This window comes from Orycteropus afer, unplaced genomic scaffold (genome assembly GCF_000298275.1).
Source record: "Orycteropus afer afer isolate SDZICR_OR568_19922 unplaced genomic scaffold, OryAfe1.0 scaffold00170, whole genome shotgun sequence".
NCBI classification, from domain to species: Eukaryota; Metazoa; Chordata; class Mammalia; order Tubulidentata; family Orycteropodidae; genus Orycteropus; species Orycteropus afer.
In genome coordinates this window covers 281598-306974 of record NW_006921757.1, presented here as the reverse complement: position 1 = coordinate 306974, position 25377 = coordinate 281598, and the positions used below count along the sequence as shown (strand labels likewise).

Below are 25377 nucleotides of genomic sequence, written 5' to 3'. Positions count from 1 at the left end.
GCAATTCACAGCCGTGCTGGGGTAACGGGCAGTCACAACACAAACACAAACAGTAGCTTCAGAATCATCTCTGAAGCAATGATTCAAGGCAGCAACGATTCAACATCTAGTGCAATAAAGTTGCCCTGAACAAGGACCACATCCAGGTTCTTCAGCCCAGAGCCACCGTACAAACCACTGACGCTGCTCTTCTGCTGGTCACGCTCACAGCACACGCCACAGAAGGTTGGTATACACAAGAGTGAAGGTATACACAAGAGTGAAGGTCTAACGCCAACAAGAGCCACAAATACAAGAGCTATATGGCACTAACCCAGCTCTGCTCATCTCCTGCACTTTGGTCCCGTTACCAGGAGGGACCAGTCCCTGGAGAAGGACATCATGCTTGGTAAAGAAGAGGGTCAGCAAAAAAGAGCAAGACCCTCAAGGAGCTGGACTGACACAGAGCCTACAACAGTGAGGCAAAGCACAGCGACGAGCAGGACGGTGCAGAGCCAGGCAGTACTTCACTCTGTTGTATGTGGGGTCGCCGAGTCAGAAGCGACTCAATGGCACCCAACAACGACACATGTCCTGGGGTACATGGGTTAAAAAAAAAAAAGTATTTACTCCTGCTGACCACACAGTGCATTATGGACCTTGCACGTGTTACTTAATCGTCACGTCAAGCACGTGCGGCAGACGTTGTTAGCCCCCTTGGAAACACAAGGACCTGAAGCACAGAGAGGTAATAACTTGCCAGAGAACATGCTGTGAGACAGGGGCAGAGCCAGACTGTGAACACAGTACGCCTGTTCCCAAAGCCCTTACTATTTCTGCTACACAACACTGGATTAGAAACAGTGCTAAAACCACGAGGCACCACACTTCTAAAGCAATCCAATGTGAAGAGAGAGGTAGAGAACGGACAGCTGCAATCAATAGGGAATGTAATCTTGGCCGTCAATTCTGGCGTGCACCACGCCAAACACTGCACGAGAACCACTGATGGGAATACTGGGGTCTGAGTCCCCTCACTCCTTCCTGTGCCTTCTCCTGTGCAGCTATCACAAGATGTGCACCCAAATGAGAGTCCCAGAGCTTCCTAGGGAACTGAGAGTAATGGGCAACCATGACCCTAGTGAGGTGGGGCTCTACTCCGAGGGGGCGGGGCCACACACTGTGCGGAAGAGAAGGGCCTAGACACGCTCTTTAGAAACCGCAACGCTAGTTCCATACCAGGCTACGCTGGATCCTTAGCTCCTTCGTTTTCAGCTTCCTTCGATCTTCCAGAGAGAATTCTACTATTGGTCTCTGTCAGATGGAGACAGAATGTCAGTCATTAGACAGTGAGCCAAGCTGCCCCCCACACTGCCTGCTTTTACAAGTCAGTGGCTGCCACTCCCTTCACTTCCTCTCCCTGCAGGAAGCCATCTGTCTAGTCTAAAGTCTCCCCTAACCACCTATCACCTGGAATCACCTGCTCCTTCCCTCCACAGACCTGGATTCTCCTCCTCCCCCCACCACTCATTCGTCAGAGGTGGGCAGGAAGGCAAGTGGTTTCCTGCAAGCTGCCCTCCCAGAACAGTCCCTCCCCCAGGAAGAGGCTCACCTTCTGGGGCCCAAAGATGTCAGGATTGTTGTTGATGTGCCGCAGGGCTGCCAGGGCATGCTCGTGTGCCTGGAACTCTGCAAAGGCATAGCCCAGGGACTGGCCCTTCACGTTCCCGTGAGTACCCTTCAGGTCTCGCATTACCCTACACTGTGAGCAGAAAAAGAAAAGAGCCAGTCATTGCAGAAGGAGAAGCCTGGTTGGGCATGAACTGCTTCAGCAGCCTCAATAAGAAATCAGGTTACTGAAGCAGGATCTCCACCCACATCATCACCACCAGAAATGTACTGGAATGACACTGGACACGTGCTTGTCCACTGGAAAATGCTGAGCACGCCGTCCATACTGAATAGATACCGTCTTGCTTTCAAAGAGTTTACATTCTAAAACAGACACCAACACAGACCTACAAATAAGCATGCAAGGTAAATTAACATCCCAAGGGAAAAGGATAACCGCTACCTTTTCACATACATATAGGCCATGAGGCGTGTGGTATCTTACACTGTACAACAAAGTGTGAGGATGGAGTACTCTCCACGGATCTTCTCACTGAAGACACACCCCACAGAAGAAAGGCTGAGAAAGGAAAGAGGCTTAATGCCTTTAGATAAGAAGGACATTTCTGGTATAGGGAAGAGGCTGTACAACACACAGCCTCAGACACATAAGAAGGCGTTTCAGCTGTCTTCCTCAGATTGTACGTCCTTCAGCCCAATGTAACATGCATCCTGGGGCCCCAAGGCAGGATATTTTGGGAGAACTGATCATTTATAGGCTATTATCCCAGGAAGCTGCTGTTCCCACGTAATGGAGAAGCCAAGACCAGGGCTACGGGGATGTGGCATTTGGTGCAGGTGGGATCTGCTCTGGGTCTGGGACTGTGTCACACACTGAGAGGGAATCAAGAGCATATGAAGGGAGGCGCCTGCCTCCTGCTGAGACGCTAATCCTACAGCGATGAAATTACTAGAGAAAGTGCAATACAATGCAAACGCTGTAGAATCAATACAACGCAAACACCGTAGAACACACACACACACACTTCTCTAAATTACAAGAGGTTTTTATGGTGCAGCCGCTGAGTAAGATCGTGGATGTTGACACAATAAATGACACAACTGATCCTTATGCCAGTAACATTCTGGGCAGTTTACTCAGTGCCAGATACGTGCTACTATGCTCACATGCTCTGACATCATTCCCCAAGTATCAATACCATGCATTCTGAGGAGGCTACAGGGATTGGGAAACGGTGGTGGTGGTGAGACAGGGCAAAGCTGACCCACAGTACTGGCTGGGACTTCCTCAATAAATACTGATCCAGAGATGGATGCCGAGCACTGGGTAGACAACACCTGCCCTCAAAAAGCTCCCTGTGGCTGGGAGGAATGACAGACAGACAGTGCACCAGAAGTACTAGATGGAGGTGTGCAAGAGGGCGCAGGGGGCAGGGAGCGACCTCTGTGCACTCACGATGCCTAGCTGACTCCTGGCACGGATCCAGTGCTTTCCTGATGTAACTGCTGAGCACGGTGGCCCTTGTGCACCCCCAGGGCCTGATGAGCCCTTCTCTAGGGTAAGAGCCTAATTGGTGGTACAATGCTCTTCAACAGAACAGGGCACAAAGATTATTTTCTCTATAAGAAAATTAACGTTGTAGCACCTAGCACACTGCTGAGCACACAGCAGGCGTTTCCTAAACACCTGCTAATTAATTCACAAAGGGCAGAGACTCCATCCCATCCTGCTGCAATCTGGTCAGATGTGTAAGGTAGTTCTTAAAATGAAGAAGCAAAAAAGGTGAAAAACGCCGAAGTCAGCCGTTCACACTGACAGTGGTCGGAACAGCTGACTGTCAGTGTGCTGGCGCTAGGCTGGCTCCGCAGGCTGGAACCAAGACTCAGCGGCACCAGGGTGGCGCGTGAGATCCGAGCGGCAGGACTCACCTCCTTGATGCGCACCCCCTTCTGCCCTCCCATGGCACTCAGCAGCAGCTTCCTGAGCTGCTGGTCATCCACGGCTTTTGGCAGATTGTGCAGGCAGAGCCTCGTCTGAGAGACAAAGATATTCTGGTCCTTGAGTTTCTGATGCTTCAGGAGCTCAAACTGAAAGAACAACACATGGGGTAGGTGGGGTGGTCAGGGGCTCAGGAATCAGCCCTGAATGAGAAATCTAGCCCTAACTGCGAAGTAACGCCTCAATTTTTTTCATTTGCAAACTAGAACTGTAGATCCAAGTATAATTAATGTCAATCTGTCGGCACTGATGTGAAACCTAAATGAAGTAACATACAGGAAATCCCAAGCTCTGAACCCAGCCCTGAGCAAAGAGGAACTAATTCTGTAGTTAACAGCTATGTCCAAGCCCGTATTTACCCACCACCTCTAAGCAACAACCTAGTCCCTCCAGAAGGAAATGGAGTTTCTTTAAAGTATATTTGAGAGAATACGGTTTCGTCTCAACTCTGCCACCCTGAGGCAAAGGGACGTCCATGACACGGGACGTCCATGACACAGAATGGCACTCTGCTCCTGGAGCTATGCTGCCACAAAAGCCCTGTCCTGGGCAATCCACGGAAGGCTGGCATTTGTCTCCTGATTTGTTTTTAAATAAAAGGCTGATAGAAAAAGTCTTAATTTTTTTTTTTCTTTTATCAGTTCATCTTATTCCTGCTGCTGCTTGTTTGGTAAAAGTAGTAACAAATCACAAAACAAACGAATCCTCTGGAAATGAACATTAAAGAGAAATCTGAAGAGATCGTCACGTCTAAGTTCAAGTCTGACTTCTCCCCACAGGAAGTCTGTGCCTGCTGTAAATTTACTATCTACTAAGCTCTGGCTAGAAAAACTATTGCTACATAAAAAGAAATATGTCACCATGTCATTGTGGTCAGAAAGGGCAGGCAACGCCCCTCGAGAACCATGACTTCTAGATAGTCACTACCAAAACAGCTGAGAACACATATCTAGAATCTGTGCACAGGAGCGCTGACAATACTCACTTACAACCTGTGCACAGAAAAAGGAAGTATGGCCCCTGGCTGTCATTACGGTCTCATCTCTGTTCAGCATCTTTGGTACTCTAAGTTCCACAGCTCATTCTGTGAGTGGTTATGCATTTTTACCATTCTAGACTGGCTGTGAAGTTAAGCTACATGGGTAAAAATAAAAATCACTGAGAACATTACCAAACAGCAAAAAAACTTAATGGTAATCAGCTAACAGTAAAAACTCCAGTTGGACAGCATGAATTAAAAGCTTCTATAAGAAGTTTTTCTAAAATGATCCTATAATCCAGAGATGCCATCTCCTGCCCCTTCACCCAACCCTGACACGTCAGCGACCTTCCAAGGCCCAAGTTGACTTCCTTCCCTAATAACTGCGGCCCATCTTTCCGATGTTCTGCATCTGTACTGACCCCTGACCTCACACAGCCCTCACTCATCTCCAGTCTTTACTGCACGATCTACCAGATGCTCTTCAGCAAACACTTACTGCTGAGCATCAGGAAAATAAAGAGTAAGACCCCGTTCTTAAAACGGCATGAAACACAGATACATTACATAGCATGCTAGATTATCTGTTTCAGCACCTGTGTGTTTTTCTAACAAGACCGTAAGTAGGCGTTATGACCCATACACCACCCCTAGGGCACCCCACATGCAGGAACTACTTCTGATCAGCTCATAATAACAAGTCATCAAGAAACCAAAGGCTGAGCCCTAACCCACTCACCCGCTCTCTTTTGGCCATATCAGCAGCGCTCACACCCTCTGCAGCCTTCGACCCGGCACGAATCACTGCAGAAAGCGGGAAAAAGGCCAAGACATCATCCAGGGAATTCTCACTGAGCAACAGGAGCAATGTGATTTGAATGATGCAAACTCTCTGTACAGGGCCCAAAGGACTCTGTTGGCCAAGACGTACTGGCATTTGGGGAGACCCAGAAATAGGTTACAGGGCTGGGCTAAGGTCTGGCCTCAGAGCTGCTGAAGGACTACAGCTCTGAACATTTTGTGATTTTGCTCCTGTTCTTCCTCAAAGAAACTTCATGCACATCCCCAGAGTCAGAAGGAAAGGCCTAGAGTAAGTTCAGAAAATTAGGGCATCTCAGGCATTTGGAGAGCAAACAGCTCTACCTATAACCTGCCCTTGACATGTAGCTGTTTGTCCTGTACCTGGGGGCCATCACTAAGTGGCGAGAGAAGCCAGTCTAGAAAACAATCAGACCCCCGTATAGAGGCCTAGCACCAAAAGCCAGTGCAGCTGTGCAGAGGTGGGCTGATAAACACTGTGTGATCTAGGAGATGGGGCCTTTTTTTGGGTACTTAAAGCTAATTTCTGATTATCTTTCTGACATTAAGGGAAAGAGGCTGGGTGCGTATTTTAATCCATGAATAATCCAAAGAGTAATTTTAGTCATAATTTTCAACTCCTTCAGAAAACCTCTTATTAGAAATGATGACATGCAAAGATAATTGGCCTCCCTCTTTGCACTGCCAATCCACTAATGAGGCCTGAAGGCAAGCAGCAAACATAAATCAGGATGGGTTAACCCACAAACCAGGTGAGGGTTCTCTAACAGCAAGTCACCTCTGCTAATGTGGCCAGACAACACAGCACTGTGGAAGAGGACACTGCACCAGCAGCTGAGAAGCCAGCCCCTTCACCCACAGCCACTTACAGCCTTCTCTGGCCAGATAGAGGTTGCGGGTCCCCGTTGGCTTCTTCACCTTCTTCGTCTGAAGCTTCGCGGCCTCATCACGGGTCACTGCCAAGTCGACCCTGAGCTGACGGCCATCCAGTTTAAGCCCACCACCCTGCAAAAGATTGCAACCCCATCTGTCAAGATATGTAACAAGCAGGAACTAAGGCCCTGACAAAGAACATCAAGGACAACAGAGCGAACCCTTATTTTACCAAGGACTCAAGCCCCAGGATGTTTCAGCCCAGCTGGCTACAGGCGGGCCACTGAGCCTCACAGTATTTAGGAGAGCTGTGAGAACAACCACACATGTACCTACCGTGGTCAGCAGTAAATAATTTATTGTATGGAAACCGATTAGTGCCCAAACAGGCCCAAAATCTGGAAAACCATCTGTGAACAGGAAAGTTTTTAGCATTCTACAGAAAGCCGATGAGATGGTGAGTGCCGACTTGAGAGTGTAAACAACAACAACAAGGATACGTATTATTCTACAACGATTTATATTTTCTTTTAGACAATGTACCGAAAAATTCCCCTCTCCCACACACTTTTTCTCAAACATTTACTTCACTTCAGCATTGGCCTAATTCCTTCCTGTCTGGTCTTTCATCTCATCAGCCCACAACAGGAGCAGACACACAGATAACCATCAACAACTATCAGATTATTATTGTTACACCTGTTTCTTTATCTACAGACAGGGACAATTGCCACAGCCTCACAGGCTGATATAAGGATTACACACAGTAATGCATGTAAAGCACTTAGCTCGGTGCCTAACGCGGTAAGAGCTCACTAAGTGTTAGCTTTATTACTATTACTGGCAATGGTAACAGTCAAGCACTGTGTAAACATCAGATGCTGCCTCCAGGAGCCATTCCCATCTAAGCTGTAGGCTGAACGTCTTCCTTACCTCAGTCTCTGGAGAAGCAGCTGCAAGGCATTTTTGAGCTGCTTCCTGAGTCAGGAACTGGGCAAATGCACATCCTGCACAGAGAGACAAAAACACTGTATATTTCACACATATAACGTGCCCATTACAAACAATGCACCCAAACATGAACGTGCATGGTGCACGCAAGAAACTAATTGGCAAGGGAGTGCTGTGCAGTTTACAAAAAATGTACAATGTGTGTTAGGTGTGTAAAAATACAGTACATGAGATCCTGAACTCCCTGACCCACCAGAAAGCCAAAGACAACACTACAAATGATGGCCACCTGACACAGAGTGGAGTGGCAGACTCCTTTTATTCAGGCCAATGGGATAGGCACTACATTAGGCACTGAAGATTCAAAGATATATAAGGTATTATACCCACTCTCCATGAACTGTCACTACTTCCTTCATCTTTTCTAATGCTTCTTAGAACTTTGGTCTCACCATCTGTTATGGATTAAATTGTGCCCTCCCCACAAAAAATATGTGTTGTAAATTCTACTCTACCTGTGGTTATAACCCCACTTGGGAATGGGTTTTCTTTGTTATAATGAAGCAGTACTAAGGTAGGGCATGTCTTACGTCCACCTCATTTGAGATATAAAAGAACACGTTAAGCAAGCAACAATCAGGGAGAAATGGGGGAAGACAGATACCAAGACACATGAAGATGCAAAGGAAGAAGCTGAAGAGACAGAACCCTCCTTCAGAGCTGATAGAGAGCCCCTTCCCCTAGAGCCAGTGTCCTGAATTCGGACTTGAGCTTTCTAAACTGTGCGAAAATATACTTCTGCTCGTTAAAGCCGTCCGCTTGTGGTTTTCTGATATAGCAGCACTAGAGAACTAAGACACCATCTCCCTCCTTAATAAAAGGAAATGGTAACGAAATTACAGGCCTGTACTTAATGCAGTATCATTTACTGAATGTCTACTGGGGACTGGAAATGCGCCAGGAACCACGGAACCCTGAAATTAAATACAGACCTCACTGTCATCAGTCACCGGGGAGGCATCAGAGCAGGGCAGCTCGGCCTCTCAGGGTGAAGTCCCTGGACTCCATCACACAAACACAGCAGGGACCAGAGAGCCAGCAGCTCAGTGCGTGGCTCATGTTCTGGACTCTCCACAGGGCTCCCCTCCCTGCTGGTGAGACGCAGGACCCACCAGCCCATCCTAACTCTGCTTCTGAGATAAAGCAGCTATTTAAAACAAAAAAACATCAATTTTGAGGTTCACCTTACAATAGACTCCAAAATAAGAACTCCAAGTTCCCTATGTCATCAGCATCTCTTTAAACTTTAATATTGTCTCCAACACGAGAATATAGAGCTACCGGGGCATCATTCTTCTGCCCCAAGAAGAATGCAGACCAACTGAAAGAACACATCGTGGCAGGGGCGCCCCAAGGGGCACCACCTTGTGTGACCTTCCCTCCTTGTCAGGCCTGAGTGTTCCTAAGTCTGTGTGTCCCCTGGTCCTCTGGTCACAGCTCCATCATAGCACCAACCAGTCAGGAGACATCTTCCCCAACAGACTGTGCACCTCAGGAATAAGGACCTTGTTTCTTGGTTGTTTCTGTACTCCTAGCACCTAACATAGTGCCTGGCATTTAACTTAGTAGGAAGATATTTCTAACAGTCCAACTAGACTATTCATCTAATATGAAGGGAACAGGTACTTCTCTTGAATGAGTAAGAATTCTATCATTGGAATTTCCAGGGTCAGTACTGGGTACAGTCTTAGCACTTCCCTAAGTGTTACAGATGGCATTTAGCTCTTCCAGGCACTGAAATGGCACCATGACAGGGGCAAACGGTAGGCGGAGCCCAAGGCTATGTGAGTAGGCAGAAAAGATGTCAGAAAAATTTCGTGGGCTAGGAAAAGGACAATGCATTAAGAATGAATAATTAAAACTACGCTTATTAAGATCATTAACTCTCAGCTAACGTGAAGAATCCAAGAAAGAGATGTAGCAGGTCAATCAACCCAACTCACCACAGCACCCAAAAACGGACAGAGGTGTGGGTGGGGATCATCAAGAAAAGCAGCAGATGACCAGTATGTGGGGAGTCTATGCAAATCAAGTTGTCCATTTTTAGAAAAACATAACAAAAACAGAGAAAGCCCAAAAAATACACTGAATATGAGAGCCCAAGGCCCTGAGGCGATTACCCTTGTTGAATCGCTCATTTCACTGATAAGAAACGGAGGTCTGCGGCACGGCCGGACTAGACCTGTCCCCGGGAAGCAGTTCAGTGCTCATCCATCACGGTGCATTACTTACAACCTTGTCAGCAGAGGGGGACACCAAAAGGACTAGGGCTCAACACATGGAAAATAAGAAGGTTCAGAGTGAAGGTTCTTAATCCATGGAAAGGCTCCAGAGACCCACAAACACTCCAAAGTGGCATTCTTTCAGGGAGAGGGCTCACAGCTTTTGCTAAATCTCAAAGGAATCAAGAATCAGAACAATCAAGAATTCACCACTTCAGGAGAACAGCTGCAGGTGACGAAATCAAGACTATGAATGGGTTGCAAGATGCTTAGCTAATAGTAACAGTACACTAGAGTGAGGAATGGTCAACCCCTGGAGCTTAAAAGAAAGAGCCTTGGGAGAGGGGGAATCCAAAGCAGCATTCCTGCTACCTGGCATGCCTCCTGACTACTGCCACTGCACCAAAACTTCTCTGTCAGCTTCCACCTCTACCAAGAGCAGCTGAAAAGATCCCAGTAATTTCAAGCAATGTGGAATAATTAATACCCATGAGACGCCATCACATTTGAAACCCAAAGAAGAACAACAAATGGAATTCATTACCCTAGATTGTAAATGAGCAAGAGCTCACAGAGCTTAGACAAAATGAGGGCTGGCAGCACCATTACAGATGCTGAGTCTGGCACCATGGAAGACAACCTCAGAATGTCCTTGGCACATCTACAGAACAGAGACCTGTGCTAGATGGACTGTGGGCCCCTAGGAAGGGCACAGTACATGCTCATATAGCCTTATCAATGCCCATGGCAGTGACCCCTACCATTTTAGGGCCTGACCAGCTAACAGCTGATACCTTTAGAATGCTCTGTGTCTGGATGCAGGACAATGCGCACGTATTTGAGATCCCCGAACTGCTGGAGCAGCTCCCCTAGATCTTCTTCCTCTGAGTCAAAGGACAGGTTTCTATGGAAGACAACAAAAGGCCACAAGAAAGGTCAATGCACAAAGTGAGATCCTGCATTCTGGTACAAGCTAGGTGAGTTAGACATCCCTGGGTGGCCCTCTTGCTCACAACCACCCCCAGCTGCTCAGGGACAGCACCGATACATCGGGTGGCTGCCAGCGGCCAGGCCTCTGCTACGTGACTCTGCCCCAGGGCCACATGTGACTGGCTTGCCCTTGTCAACCAGTCTCTCTCCCAGGCACCTGAAACTCAGACATATATCAAGACCAGAAGCTGTGGATGCAGATTCACTTCAAAAGAGCACTGCCCATCTGAGGATACTTGTGAGGTGCTGGAAATGTTGTTCTGCATCTTGATTTGGGGGGACTATGTGGGTACACACATAGGAAAAATCTCACTGAGCTATACACTCAGATAAATGACTTTACACCACACAGGTTATACTTCCAAGAAAAATTTAGAAAGTGGTGCCCCTCTATAAAAAAGACCCACAACTGCCTACATTGGGGTCCCAAAACTGCCCAGCCTCTCATCCCCTTCTTGAAGATTGTTCTTTGACAGTTCCTTTGATTCTGTGAGGAACCTCAGTGTTCATCCAACAAACCCTCTTTTTTCATTAAGTTAGCCAAAAGCAGTTTCCTTTACTATAAGCGACAGACTCACAGTAGGTTAGTGAGAAAAGTCAAACGTGTCTGCCAGCCTTTCTCCCTCTCTCAGGACTAGCTCTTTTTTCTTTGTGTTGTTCAGAAATCTACAATTCAGTTAAAAATATACAAAAGTCAGAAAATCCTTCAAAATAAAAAGTCAAAGGCAAAATGGTAGTTTACCAGCTACATACAAAAAAGAAAAGAAATCATGTATTTCTCTCAATGGGATGAAGAAATGTTGGAAGGAAATTTTGTCCTTCTAAATTTCAACACGATGTCAAAATTCCTTATTTCCCCAGCTGCACCCATCCTTACAGAAGTAAGAAAAACAGTCCCCTAGGTCTATAATTTTACTTCCCCTTTACTCAATTAAAGGGAGCTCTGGTGGTGTTGTGCCTAAGGCATTTGACTGCTAACCGGGAGGCTGGCGGTTCAAACCCACCAGCCACTCCTTGGAACACAGATTGGGCAATCTACTTCCAAGAGATACCACCTTGGAAACCCAAGGAGAGGTTGTTATGAATCGGGATTGAGTCAACAGCAATGAGCTTGGCTTTCAGTTTTTACTCAATTAACACCCTCACAAATAACTCAGAGTGACCCAGATGAAAAAGGATTTCTGCAGTAAGAGACTTCCTAGCTACACGGTACATAGCTTCCTCTCTCCCATTCCTTTACTTCCCTATGTTCCTTCTTTGTATAAAGATGTACAATGAATGGCATCCCTGCTATTGAGGTCACAGGCTTCTGAGTGTGATGTTTCTTCCTTCCTATTAGACAGAATCCTCTATGAATACAAAATTATTTATATGCCAGTTCCAAATAACATGGTATGACAATCAGGAAAAGATAAGCTATTGAGGGAAAGGGCTGTAGTACAGCACACAGTCTAAACTCACCCCTGTAAGTATTTATGAACTGAGCCTGGTGTGAGTGTCCTCTGAGCAGTGACCAAGGGTAATTTTAGTTTGTCTCTTTGCTCATTTATTTTCTAAATTTTCTACAACGAACAAAAATTACTTGTATGGTAACAACAATCTTAGTTTTACCTCAGAAGAGGGTAAAACAGCCTCTACAGTAAGAGCCCCAAGGCCCTAGCACACTGATCATGAGGACACGGAGAAGCAAGTATGCTTGACATGTCCTGAACTGACGAAAATACCAATCTCTGGAAGTCAGCAGACTGACACAGCAATGGCAGCATGAAATTAAACCTATCTCCACCCGTACTCCCACCCCCAGCTTTCCTGGAAAGAGAAGCGACGCCTTACTTCATCCTGGGCACTGCTCTAGATGACAAAAGGTAAGCTGGTGTGAAGAGAGAAACTGTCTGAGGTAAGTGGTGTCACTCTTCAGCATGCCCCTAAAACTACGGACAGAAGTAAAATGTTTCTTACAGATGAAGGCTCAGTTTGTCCCAAATGATGTCACCCAGTTCCAAAGAGTGAAATCTAAATGAGAGCACCGTCTCCAGACTCCCTGCTAATCCTCTCTTCTGTTAGTTTTGAATCTCTTATACTTCCGTTCTTTGGAATGTTCCTGGGATCCGATGTGCTGATGGTCATAGAGGCATCTGTCTTTCTGGCCTAGGTCACAAGAACAGGACCCAAACAGAAGAGGGAGAAGAAGCAGCACACATGGGCACCACAGACAGCAGTCCTCTCGGGGTACAGACACGTACCTGATAAAGACAGTTTTCCCTTCATTCACATCAGAGGGCAATTTCCGCCTCTTCTTTCTCTTTGAGATTTGTCCATCTAAAGTAAAAACAAGAAACTGAAGAAACTAAAAGAATGCAAGCCATATGACAAAGGGCTAACTTCCTAAATCTCTAAAGATCTTCCTTAAATCAGTAAGGAAAAAAAATTTTAATGGACAAAGGATACGCAACAAGTATATGAAGAGAGGCCAAACTCACTCATGATTAAAGAAAAGCACAGGAAATGGGACACATTCATTCATTCAAAACATACTACATTGTATACACGTGTGTGTGTGTATAAGGAACTTGTAACACTGGTTGTCTTTGCTGAGGGGACCAGCGGGTATAAGGGAGATTTGTTTCTTTTTAAGAAGAGACATATATGTATATATGTACATAGACACCTAGATAATTCCTGGAAGAATGTATAAGAAACAAAGTGACCTTGGGAGGCTGTCGGGGGGACTAGTGAGGAATACTCTTCAACACTCTTTTTCTTTTTATTAATTTTCTCTCTCATCACCATGTATTAGTCCTAGGGTTTCTGTAAGTGAAGGAACAGTTAAGAGACAACTGAATCTGGGCTGTAGAGTGCGGGTCGCAGCATCCCCTCAGTGCACAGCTCCTTCAGTCCCACGGTGCAGATCATTTCCTCTCCACTGCACACTTTCATTTCCTCAGATTTCGTACGTGCCAGTCTTACAAAACTGGAAGCAGCAACCAGCCTGAGAGCCGAGTAAAAATGTCCACTCAAACTAAAAGGCCAGTTATTGGCCATCCTTTGGTCTGCAATGACCTGTCTTTCTCAGTAAATGAGCTGGGTTTACCCCTAACATTCTTGTTAAAGATGTTGTTGTTGTTGTTGTCGTTGTTATGTGCCATCGAGTTGGACCCGACTCACAGCGACCCTTCCTTGGGTTTCCGAGGCAGTATCGCTACAGAAGATAGATTGCCCCATCTTCCTTCCGAGGAGTGGCTGGTGGGTTTGAACCGCCAGCCTTCTGGTTAGCAGTCAAGTGCTTTAGGCACTATGCTACCAGAGCTCAGATAGCTATAGGAATTGGTTACAGTTCCACAAAATACCCTAATAGGTCCTTCATCCCCATCCCAACTTAAAAAAAAAAAAATGTTTAAAATACACCTTGCCATTAAGACACACTATCCTGTCTATCCAGTTATTCACTCAACTTGGAAAATCAAGAGGCAGGCAGTGGCTTAGCTTTTAACGGGGTTTCAACTTTCCTAAGAAAGGATCTTAACCCTCCAACACCACTCCAAAGTTATTTTAAAAACAAAACAAAACACCTTTAGAAGAAAGGAATAGGACAGTGTCATTTTCAGCATTTAAACATAAATTTGGTAGAGCCCCTTAGGCTTGGGCTGAACGGACGCCCACTCTCCCAACACAAGTAAAGAAGTTTCAGGGACCACCGGCAAACCTTCATCCCCCGGCTCCTCGGCATCCACATCACTGTGAGACAGCTCCTCTCCGTCAGCAGCACCGTCTCTCTGCTCCAGGTCGCTGTCCTCGTCGGACTGATCCTCTTCACTGCTCTCTGCAGCTACTGCCCTCTTGTCAGCTCTGGAATGGCACAGTTCACAGCTAAGGACCAAGGCTGACAGAGGGGCCTATTCAACTTCATTGCCCCATTTTTATACAAGTAACACACCAGTTATCCAGTTTTTGCAAACCATGCAGCCCTCTCACACATCAGTTCCTAGGAGCTGTATACACATGATACACTCGTGCACTCTATTTCCATGGGTGCATTAGATGCAAAAACCTAGGGTACAAGTGCCACTTCTGCACTAGAGGCAGCAGGGAAAAGATGTCGTCATTCTCCCTCTCAGAGATGATCCTGAATCCTCCCCTGTTGCTTCAGGACAGACTGAGCTACTTACTTCTGAATCTGCACAAGCTTCGTCACTTTCGATTTTCCTTCCTCTTCTTCCTCCTCATCTTCTTCATCTTCATCCTCTTCCTCCTCCTCCTCCTCCTCACCATCATCTTCGTCTTCATGATCATCATCCTCTTCCTCCTTCCCCTTCTCTTTACCTGATCCCTGCTGTTTAGGTTCAGGGCTCTTCGCCTTAACTAAGGAAAGAGGTAAAGAAAGTTAAGAGCTCTCTTACTATCCAAAATAAGGTTATTTGAAGAAGAGAAACGAATACCTCAAGTTCCTAGCTCCTCTGGTTTTATAGAATCTTACACATTTCTCTCACTACATATGATAGGCATAATTACAAGGGAAAAAAGCAAAAACGAAACACCGAGGCCCCTCGTCCTTCAGATCCTTTTGGCATCGATCCTATTCATTGGAGTCTGAAAGTTAATCTGGCTCAGAATGGGAGGAGCAGCAACTACACCTCCCCACCAGCCACAGCTTGTACACCACGCTCCCTGGAGCCCAGCCATGATCTTCAATCTCAGTGAGGTGTTCTCGGAGATCCTGGTGACTTAAAAGCCAAAGAGTCTCTAAATGAAACTGAAGTTTTAGATTTCCTCTGGTGGCATAGTGCTTAAGGCATCTGACTGCCAACCAGAAGACTGGCAGTTCTAACCCACTAGCCACTCCTCAGAAGGACGATGCAGCAATCTACTTCCTTAGAAATACCGCCTCATAAACCCAAGGAGGGGTTGCTATGAGTTGGGATCAACTCAATGGCAGTGAGTTTGGTCTGGAAGGTTTCATCAGGAGCTCTGGTGGCACAGTGCCTAAGGGATTTAACTACTACCCAGAAGGCTGGCGGTTCAAACCCACCAGCCACTCCTCAGAAGGAACACTGGGCAATCTACTTTCATAGAGATAGCACCTTGGAAACCCAAGGAAGGGTCACTATGAGTAAGAACTGATTCGAAGGCAGTGAGTCTGGTTTTGGTTTGTTTTTTTTTTTTAAGGTTTCATCACTCCCTATTACAAAATACTGGGAAAGAACAGGAAGTTGATGGGACAATGAAATCAGACCCTACTCCTCATCACACCTGCACTGAGAAGTGGGCCGAGATGCAGATGATCCTACATTCTGGGGCTGGAGACCAGAGAGCATCACATAAGCTGACGAACAGCTCAGGCTCATTTCCAAGCTCTTCCTCCTGAGTGTCATTCTTTTGGTTAAGCTGGTGCTTCCGACATCTCCAATCCAAGAGCCTCACTCTGACAAGCAAGCTCCCTTACACTTTTATCCCAGACACAAGAGCTGTGTCCACACATTCCATAACCTCCCCCAGAACCCAGCCTCTCCTGCCAACACCCCATCTTACCTGAGGCAGACACAGGCTGAGTATCTTTGTACTTATCTTTCGCCACAGCCCAATCCACAGCCACTGTCCGCCCTGTCAACAGAAAAGCGGCCTCAGAAAGGCTTTCCTTCCAATATCCCTATCTCCCGCAATGACTTTCTAGTCACCAAACACAGTAATGGAACCAGTGGAGATAAAGAAAGTGGCAACTCAGGGGATGCTAGTCCTTAAATAAAACACCCAGAAGCTGCTTATCCCTTTAATCCTTAACCTCTTTATTAACAAACAAAAACAGTGCCTTTCTACACAGCCATAACAACCAGGACAGAGGGAGTAAAGAAAAAATAAAAGAGCTAGAACAGAGTTTCCAGTTAGATTAGATATTGTCAATTACACTATCAAGAAACAAAGCAGGGATTCTGGAATAATCTGCACCCCATGCAGAAGTTAGAAGGCTCTAAGCTAATGTCTTAATTAGATGATCAGGCACAGTGGTACCTGGTAAATCAATACCTAGATTAGTCTCACAGGCAACACACTAGCCCACGGATGCTGAATAGTGAGCAGAACGAAGCAGGAGAGACCTGCAATCCCACATCCCTTCAACGCTCACGGGCATCATCAGTGACTGTTCCAGGACAGTTTTCATCAATCACAAAAGGAAAGAGAATAGCGGGATGGGTTCTTTCCAGTCTAACCCTAAGATCCACCAGGAACATTTCACCACAACAGCCTCAATATTAGCAGTAAGACACTTAACAGTGTAACTATTTACCTTTTGAAAATGTACAAAGTGGGTCACTGTGCCAATTCACTCAAACACCAGAGATATCTGGGTCAATGGTATGGGTATAGAAAGCTTACCTTTTATCTCTTTCATGTTCATGCCTTTGAGAGCTTTTCCTGCTTCTAGGAGGTTCTTGAACTGAACAAAAGCAAAGCCACGCATCTTTCCATCTGTGTGCAGACATGCATACAAAGAAGTCAGAGTCAGCAGGTAGGGGGTCAACAGAATACTAAGACGGAAATTACAGTAACTCAGATCGGCAAGATAGCCTGAGTCCTGTCAACCAGCCAGCTCTTCACTAAAGCAAATAGGTTAGGTCCTCCTGCTGAGCACACCCTGACTCAAGTCTGGGAAGACGAATGCATTTCTTCAAACTACAACTCTTCTTCTAAGACGACTTCTGATCTAACTAAAACTACCATAGAGGAATAAAAAAACCAAACTCACTGCCGTCAAGTCAATCCCGACTCACAGTGACCCACAGGGAAATAAGCACCATTACTTGCGCTTTTATCGCTTGTTAAGCGCTGTGCCAGCTACTTTGTATACATCGTGTCACCTTGGGCTCCCAAGGACAGCGGCACAGGCCTTGTATTTCTATTTCAAATGGTGCTTAGTTCGAGAGCACTGTAATGTTAAATAATCTTAATCTCAGCCATTTAATATCTCCAGCCCAATATCCTCACTCTGACAAGGAAGTCTCCTTAAACTTGTATTTCCATTTCACATGGTGTTTAGGTCAAGGGTCATATGGAAAAGGTATGTTAAAGTCTCAATCCAACCAAGACTGAATGGAAGTTTGCCCATACCTGGTTTCCTAGGAATGTTCACTTCTAGCACAGCTCCAAACTGAGCGAAGGCTTTCTTCATGTCATCTTCTGAACACTGAAGCCGAAGGTGAAGAAAGAGACAGATACATACAGTTACAGCCAACACACATGAACCACCAACCAGCAAGGTAGCTCAGCAGGAAGAGCCCAACTATTTTTACTCCTTTTTGGCTTTTGAGACGAGGACACCACGTCTGAACAGAGAACATCTTACTTTGTATCTAAGACACATAAAGAACGGAAGTCAGAAAGCTTCTTCTCCCCTCCGTTTCTCCAAAATCATCCTCTCAAAAGGAATGCATTTTTAAAGAGGAAAAAAAAAAAAAGGAATGCATTTTTACACTTAGTGTCCTTAATAAAGTCTTATTTATACGGGTCCATTTGCTGGCTTCAACAGGGCTAAGGTTCACACTGCGAAGGAATTAAGCCTAATTACACCGTCCTGGTGAGGAGTCCACTAAGCAGCGCGCCAAGGCTCCAGCAGCCTTCAGGACACACACTGCTGGTTTTCTTCCGCCACTTACCTTAAAGCTCAGGTTCCGGATAATTAATCGGGCTTTCTTGTCTGCTGTTTTGGCTTTCTTAGGCTTCAGTGCCTTCTCTGGGGACTCTGGATTTAATAAATAAATAAATAAATGTGTGCAATGGAGTAAGTCTGTGTTCCCAAACCACCCTCCGCTGGCGAGAAGCTCCAGCTACAGATGACATTGACCACGGGGTTAAGTGTGGCAACACCCAGGAACACCAGATTTTCCAGACTTACATGAGTAACAAAATACAGTGTAAGACTCAGGACAGCAAAAAGAAATTTAGGAAGCTGTAAGTTCTAGAAGCGACTGCTATGCCATTCTCTTTCTTCTTCTTCATCATCATCATCATCGCCAATGCCCCTCCTCACCAGGGGTGGAAACCCCTTCAGCTACTAGAAACTCACCATCTTTCCCCCTTTCCTTGGACTTGTTCTTCAGTTTTCTCTTGGCGACGGTCACGTTGATCTTGCAGCCTTGGAAGGTGGTAATCTCCTTGAGGGCTCTCTGAACATCCTCCAGCATCGAAAAAGTGACATAGCCAAAGCCTCGGCATGCCTTACTCCCTGGAACAGCGTGGAAGAGAGTGGGTGGGGAGAAGGAGAGAGCCTCTAAACCAAGAGTCCCAAAGCAATAAATTCACGAAGCCTAAACTGGCAGTCATGGACTCAGTTCCCAGCCAATAACCTCAGACACGGCCACCACCTGTCTGTCAGCAGAGGCTAGTGTGCTGCTATGATATTGAACCAGTTTCTGGAACAAAGCAGACTAGGGAAAAAGGCCTGGTGACCTACTTCTGAAAGATCAGACCCTGAAAACCCTACAGCTCACAAAGGCCCAACTCACGGCAGCGAACAGAACAAACCATCCTGTGCTACAGGCCATCCTGCCACCGGTCTGCCAGAATCCTTAGGAGGGAAGGCTGCAAGGCCCCGGCCTCACTGTGCTCAGAAACCACTGGCTTCCTCTCTCTTCCAATCCAGTGTCTCTGCTGTCAGCACCTGCTTTCCCTTGCCTGATAACGTCAAGACTATGGAGGATCCATACACACATTAGGCCCCCAAAGGATTCCACATCAAAGCAAACAGGGAGGAAAGTTAAGCAATGAATGTTTGAGGCCCTGACCAAAGAACAGCCAATAATAAACACTTCTTCAGGAGTTCAAGGACGCTGTGACCATAGTACTGTCCAATACAAGATCAAATCAAACCTTTCCAAAATCAACCCCCCACCCCCCCAAAGAAACACTCCTTGCCATCACGTTGATTCTGACTCACAGCAGTCCTGCATAGGACAGAGGAGAACTGCCCCACAGGGTTTTCTAGGCTGTAATCTTATGGAAGCTGACTGCCATGTCTTTCTCCTGCTGAGCAGCTGGTGAATTTGAACACCCATCCTTTTAGTTAGCAGCCAAGCACTTGACCAGTGAGCCACCAGGGCTCCTTTGCTCTTTCCCCATGGCCCCACAAATATAATGGCCACAGACAAAAATAAACAGAAACCAGCTGACGAATAGTTACAAAGACCAACCGTAATCCACTGAATGCATTGCTCTTTTTCGATAGGCTTTTTGAGTTTAACATTTTTATGTAGTAAAATCTGAAGTAACTTATTCATCAAAAAGGAAAAGGGCAGATTGCACTGCTGCTTTTTCAACCGTCCTCGAACTTGTGTCATGGCAAGCCTTTTAACACATGACACCGATCCCGGAAACGGATTAAAGCCACCCCCTGGCCCCATGAAAGCATACTGGTATCTGGACGTGGTTTTCTTACAAAAGCCTGCCCACTCATCCTTCAGAAACAAGAAAATACAAACAAGGGCCACCTGAGCAGAAGAACCGAGACACAGAGCAGCTGGAATGCAAAGGAGCCCAGCGTCTTAATCTCATCCATTTAGTACCTCCAGCCCAATATCTTCACTCTGACAAGGAAGTTTCCTTAAACTTGGATTTCTATGCCACCAGAGCTCGTACATCCTCTATACAAAATGGAAATAGAAGTTTTGTGAATACTAGTCTCTTACCATACATGGATATACTCCTTCTAGTCTATTCTAGCTCATTAAAAAAAGAATTCTAGTCATGTCCCACGCATGACCAAGGCATTCCCACTCCCTTTCACCCTTATCTACTTAAAACGACAAAGAACCAGGCAGCTGCCATGGCTTGTGCAGCAATCAGAGCCACGGTGGCAATCCTAACTATAACTTCTGTTATTAACAAAATAGAATCTAAGGATGGGTCAATTATTAGCATATTGTTAGCCTGCCAGAGCCCTGGTTGTGCAGTGGTTAAGCGCTCAGCTACTAACCAAAATGTTGGTGGTTTGAAACCACCAGGCACATGAGGGAGATGTGGCAGCCTTTTGTTTCCGGGAAGATTATAGCCTTGGAAAATCCATGGGGTAGTTCTACCCTGCCCCACAGGGTCACTGAGTCAGACTCAACTTGCCAGCAGTGGATTTTGTTTTGGGGGTTAGGCTGCCTACTCACACACTCAGATCCAGGGGGTGGAGGGAGTCTAAGAGATGCCAGTGCCCACAGTTGTTCTGCTGAGAGGCAAAGGGGCAACTACCTAGAGACAAGCTGATGACTTGGAAAAGGGCCACATGCATGGTCTGGATAAGGCCAGGTCCCTACCTCAGGTGCCTCATGATAGTCCAGGGAAGAGGAAAGAACACTTCCACAACTAACACCCTTCTGATCGTCCTCTCCTCTAATCAACACCAACCCTGCCCCGCGGTGATGAGGGTCACACAGAACATGAAGCATACAGGGATATTCTGCGAGTCAACAAATCTCTCCAGTGGCTCAAGACAAAAACCTGACTTCTCTTTTTCCCTTATACCCCACATCTCATCCATCAGCAAATCCTCTCAGCTCTACCCTCAAAACTATCCGTATTCTGACCACTTCTTACCACCTCCACTGCTATCGTCCTGGTCCAAGCCAATGTGATCTCTCACCTGGATTACTGCAACAGCCTAACCATCTCCCTGCTTCTGCCCTCTTCTCCAGGAATCTATCTGCATCACAGCAGCCAGAGAGAATCTTCCAGAATGTAAGTTAGATCATATCACTCTCTGCTCAAAACCATCCAGTGGTTTCCCAACTCAGTAAAAGCCAAAGTACTTGCAATGGCTTATAGGTCCTCCGTGATCAGGTACCCTATTACTTCTCTGATCTCCTCTCCTAATTCTCTTCCCTTCACTCACCTCAATCCAATCAGCCTGGCCTTCTTGCTATCCCTCCAACACACAGGCATATGCCTATTTCAACATCCTTGAACTTGTAGTTTCCTCTGCCTGGACTGCTTCTCCCTTTGAGAGCCACATCCTCACTCTCACCCCAGCAGGTCCTCCCTGGACACCCAATGGGTAAGGCAACCCAGCCCCCTCCCACCCCAACAGACAAGTGCACAGACTACTTGCCTTCTTCCCTGGTCCTTCTCCTTAGCAATTATCACCATTATCACTATCTATTTCCATTAATCCCTTCTTGAAAACATAAAACCCAAACCAAACTCACTGCTGTCAAGTCAGATTCGATTCATGGCGGCCCCTCCTTGGGTTTCTGAGGCGGTATCACTACGGAAGTAGTCAGCCGACCTTCCCTCTGAGGAGTGGCTGGTGGGTTTGAACTGCCAGCCTTCTGGTTAGCAGTCAAATGCCTTAGGAACTACGCCACCAGGGCTCCGGAAAACCAAACTCACTGTTGCGGAATTGTACCCAACTCATAGTAACCTCCCCCTTGGGTTTCCCAGGCGGTATCTCTAAGGAAGCAGTTGCCCAATTTTCCTTCCAAGAAGTGGCTGGTGGGTTTGAACCACCAGCCTTCTGGGTAACAAACAGTCTGGGTAACGCCACCAGAGCTCCCTGAAAACACAAGAGCAATGCTGTTTGGTTTGGTTTGTTGCTATATTCCCAGGACCTAGAATAGTCTCTGACACACAGCAGGCACCCAAAAGCAGAGTAAGTAACTGTATGAATGACTAACACACTGATTCAAGATCCACAACTTACCAGCTGTAAGAGACTGAGCTAAAAGAGAAACTACTAAAGTTCTCTAAGACCCAGCTTCCTGGCCTGGAAAGTGGGATTTAGAAGCCCCGCCTTGCAAGATTCTTGAGAAAATTACAGGAGATTAACCCATGTAAAAGTCAGCATTGTGCCTGGCAATCAGTTGACTCTTGTTGTTATGTGCCATCGAGTCATTTCCGACTCATAGCGACCCCCATGCACAGCAGAACGAAACACCGCCCGATCCCGCTGGCGCGGTGATCTTTGCTATACTTGAGCCCATTGTCGGAGCCACCGTGTCAATCCATCTCGTCGAAGGCAATAAACCTTACTGGGGCTTTATTAAAAGTTAGCCATTATCATTGTTACCAAGTAAGATGCTAATGATGAACGCGTTTTAGAAACGCAAGGCAATGCTTTGACTCTATGGGCACATCTACAGCAGAGTCCGTTTGAAAAAGAAACTCAATTCCCAGTCCCTTCTCTCAGGGGCAGGTAAACAATTATACGGCTCCCTTAAGTTTCGGAGAATGTCAACTCCCTTGTCCCGTTTCCAGGATACCCCAGCCCTATCCTGGACCGCCTCCCCGCCGCCCCCTACCTTTCTCAGTCACCACGAAGCACTGCTTCACTGGCCCCACCTGACTGAACAGCTCCTCCAGCTGCTCACTGCGGGCAGAGGGCGGGAGGCGGCCCACAAACAGGGTCAAGCCCGCCATGAGACTGGGAAACCCGAGGTGCGCGAAGCCGCAAGAGAACAGGCCCGCGCACCCAAGTGAAGGAACAGAACAACCACGCCAAGGTGCCGGAAGACACCGGAAGTGCAAGTGTTCGTTGCTCAAAATGGTCCGGAGGAAAGTGTAGTGGGGTGCGGAAAAATCGTTCCGGAACGAAAAGCCGAAGTCGCTCTGGGGGCGGAGTTTCTTGAAACTGGCCTCACTTCCAGTCCCAGTACCACCTCTGTCTCCCAGGGGAAACTTGGCTTCGCTGGTTCGTAACCTGCTTAACAAGTCACCTCACAACTAATTCAGAACCAAGGCGGGCAGGGAAAGTCGTTTATTAACGACTTGAATAAAACTTTAAATAAATAAAAATCTTTCTTATTTATTTAAATAAACAAATAAATACGTTTTATTGTCCCTTTCGTGATTTTTGAATTTTCTACCCACCATGTACCCACGCAATTACCATTTAAAAGCAATTATTTTAGAAATGCACTGGGTACTTTTATCAGCTAGGCGTTCTGCAGGGCTCAGTGGTCTCCCACACAGCGCATTTCCTGGGCTATGTTGTAGTTGTTATATGCCGTCAAGTCGGACCCGACTCATAGGGTTGCCGAGGCAGTATCACTACGGAAGTAGATTGCCCAGCCTTCCTTCAGAGGAGTGGCTGGTGGGTTATAATAACTGGGCTATAATAACTACATAAATACAAAAATTCAATAAAAAGCTTCTGAAGTGTCCTCATAGATTCCCAGATTGAACCAAAACCCATTCTGATTAATGGCAACCACGGGCTCCAGAATAGAATTGCTCTACAGGGTTTTCTTGGCTCCAATCTTTACAGAAGTAGGTCTCCAGGCCTTTCTTCCACCACTGGGTGGGTTCAAACTGCCAACACTAGGTTAATAGTCTAGCACAAACTACTTGCACCACCCAGGGACCTTGCAAACGCAGTGCTGTCCAGTCAGACCTGACTCATAGCAACCCCTCCTTGGGTTTCTGAGGCAGTATCTCTACAGAAGCAGATGGCCAAACTTTCTTCCAAGGAGTGGCTCGTGGGTTTGAACCACCAGCCTTCCTGTTAGCAGCCAAATGCCTTAGACGCTACGCCACCAGAGCAAGTATTTCACCGGGCCTTTTTTCTGAGATGTCTCTGGGTGGACTTGAACCGCCAACCCTTACGTTAGCAGCTGACCATTTGCACCACCAGAGAACTCCAATTCCCAGATTCCATGCACAAAAAAAACAGCCAGAATGTACAGCCGTAGATACAAACATACCAGATAAATCATTCAGACCAGTCTATTCTCAGAGAATATGGGGCATCTGTAACACTCAGTCTGTACCAGTTCACAGAAAAAATTTACAGACACTAAAGTATACATGGGAGCTCTGGTGGCGTAGTGCCTAAGGCATGTGAAGTACACATAATCATAGATCAGACACAATTATCCTTCCAGTAAATACTTACTCCTACTATGTGCCAGGCATTGAGGGAGAAAACTGGCGAGCTAAAACTGCTCTCTGCCATCATGAAGAATAATCCAGTGGAGGAGATAGGAGTTAACCAAAAGGATCTTACAAATAAATCACAGAGGGTTTCACAGCTGACACGCCCAAAGCAGACATAATATCCAGCTTCTACACCTATAGGAAGGTGCCCTGGTGGCGCAGTGCCTAAAGGCATTTGACTGCTAACCAGAAGGCTAGTGGTTTTGGTTGTTATACACATACACAGACCTAGAATCCAAGTCCTCTTGGGGAACAGGGGTTCCCCGAGGTCAGTTTATCAGACTCAAAACTGAAGGGTCCCCCTGGCCAGAATCTGGGTGTTCACAGTACTGGCACACAGTGTGTCTGCTATCACATCAGGCTCAGGAAATGTTCTGTGTGGGAGACCACCAAACCTCACAGAATGCCTTGCTGACAAAAGGACTCAATGCCTTTCTAAAATAATTACTTATAAATGGTAGTTACGTGAGCACATGGTGGGTAGGAAATTCAAAAAGCATGAAAGGTACAGTGAAACGTAAGTTTCTCTTTCTCCCCAAACCCCATCCAATTCAAGTCATTTTGTATGGCTGGATGCCTGATTGATAATGATGTGGGGTGGGAGCACAAAACACCAGATTTATAAATACCTAGCTCTGGGAAAGTAACATAGTTCTTTTTATTTTTAAAAGTATAACCCAAGAGAAGAAGCATTGAAATACAAAACAGATTTTTAAGGCTACTGGGTTAATCCTATGAAGGATAAAGAGACAAATAGACAAAGGAAATGGAATGGGTCACGTGAATAAAGTTGGTTTGGGATTCCACATTCCTCCCTCTTTTTTCTCCTCTCCTCATTCCCCCCACCCCCCCCTTAGGAATCAAAATTTCATCCCCCAAGGCTAAGCTGCAATCAGCAGTGCCCTAGCTGGGGTGAGGCCTGCCCAGTTCTGGAGCAGTGTGTTCAGGGAAAAGAACCCCTTCCACACCCC

General features: G+C 46.4%; 1 protein-coding gene across 1 annotated transcript in view; it reads right to left on the bottom strand.

Annotated features, from left to right (window-relative positions):
• Nucleotides 1-22891, bottom strand: part of RBM28 (RNA binding motif protein 28) — a 28138-nt gene extending 5247 nt beyond the window's left edge. The window contains exons 1-16 of the mRNA XM_042781776.1: nucleotides 22774-22891; nucleotides 18550-18719; nucleotides 18151-18234; nucleotides 17606-17681; nucleotides 16874-16966; nucleotides 16031-16102; nucleotides 14671-14863; nucleotides 14208-14350; nucleotides 12748-12823; nucleotides 10309-10418; nucleotides 7215-7288; nucleotides 6278-6413; nucleotides 5329-5393; nucleotides 3541-3699; nucleotides 1592-1741; nucleotides 1219-1293 (exon numbers count right to left, since the gene is read on the bottom strand). Of these exons, the coding sequence (XP_042637710.1) occupies nucleotides 1219-1293; nucleotides 1592-1741; nucleotides 3541-3699; nucleotides 5329-5393; nucleotides 6278-6413; nucleotides 7215-7288; nucleotides 10309-10418; nucleotides 12748-12823; nucleotides 14208-14350; nucleotides 14671-14863; nucleotides 16031-16102; nucleotides 16874-16966; nucleotides 17606-17681; nucleotides 18151-18234; nucleotides 18550-18719; nucleotides 22774-22891 (1794 nt within the window). The remainder of the gene's footprint in view (nucleotides 1-1218; nucleotides 1294-1591; nucleotides 1742-3540; nucleotides 3700-5328; nucleotides 5394-6277; nucleotides 6414-7214; nucleotides 7289-10308; nucleotides 10419-12747; nucleotides 12824-14207; nucleotides 14351-14670; nucleotides 14864-16030; nucleotides 16103-16873; nucleotides 16967-17605; nucleotides 17682-18150; nucleotides 18235-18549; nucleotides 18720-22773) is intronic.
• Between the last annotated feature and the right edge of the window lie 2486 nt (nucleotides 22892-25377).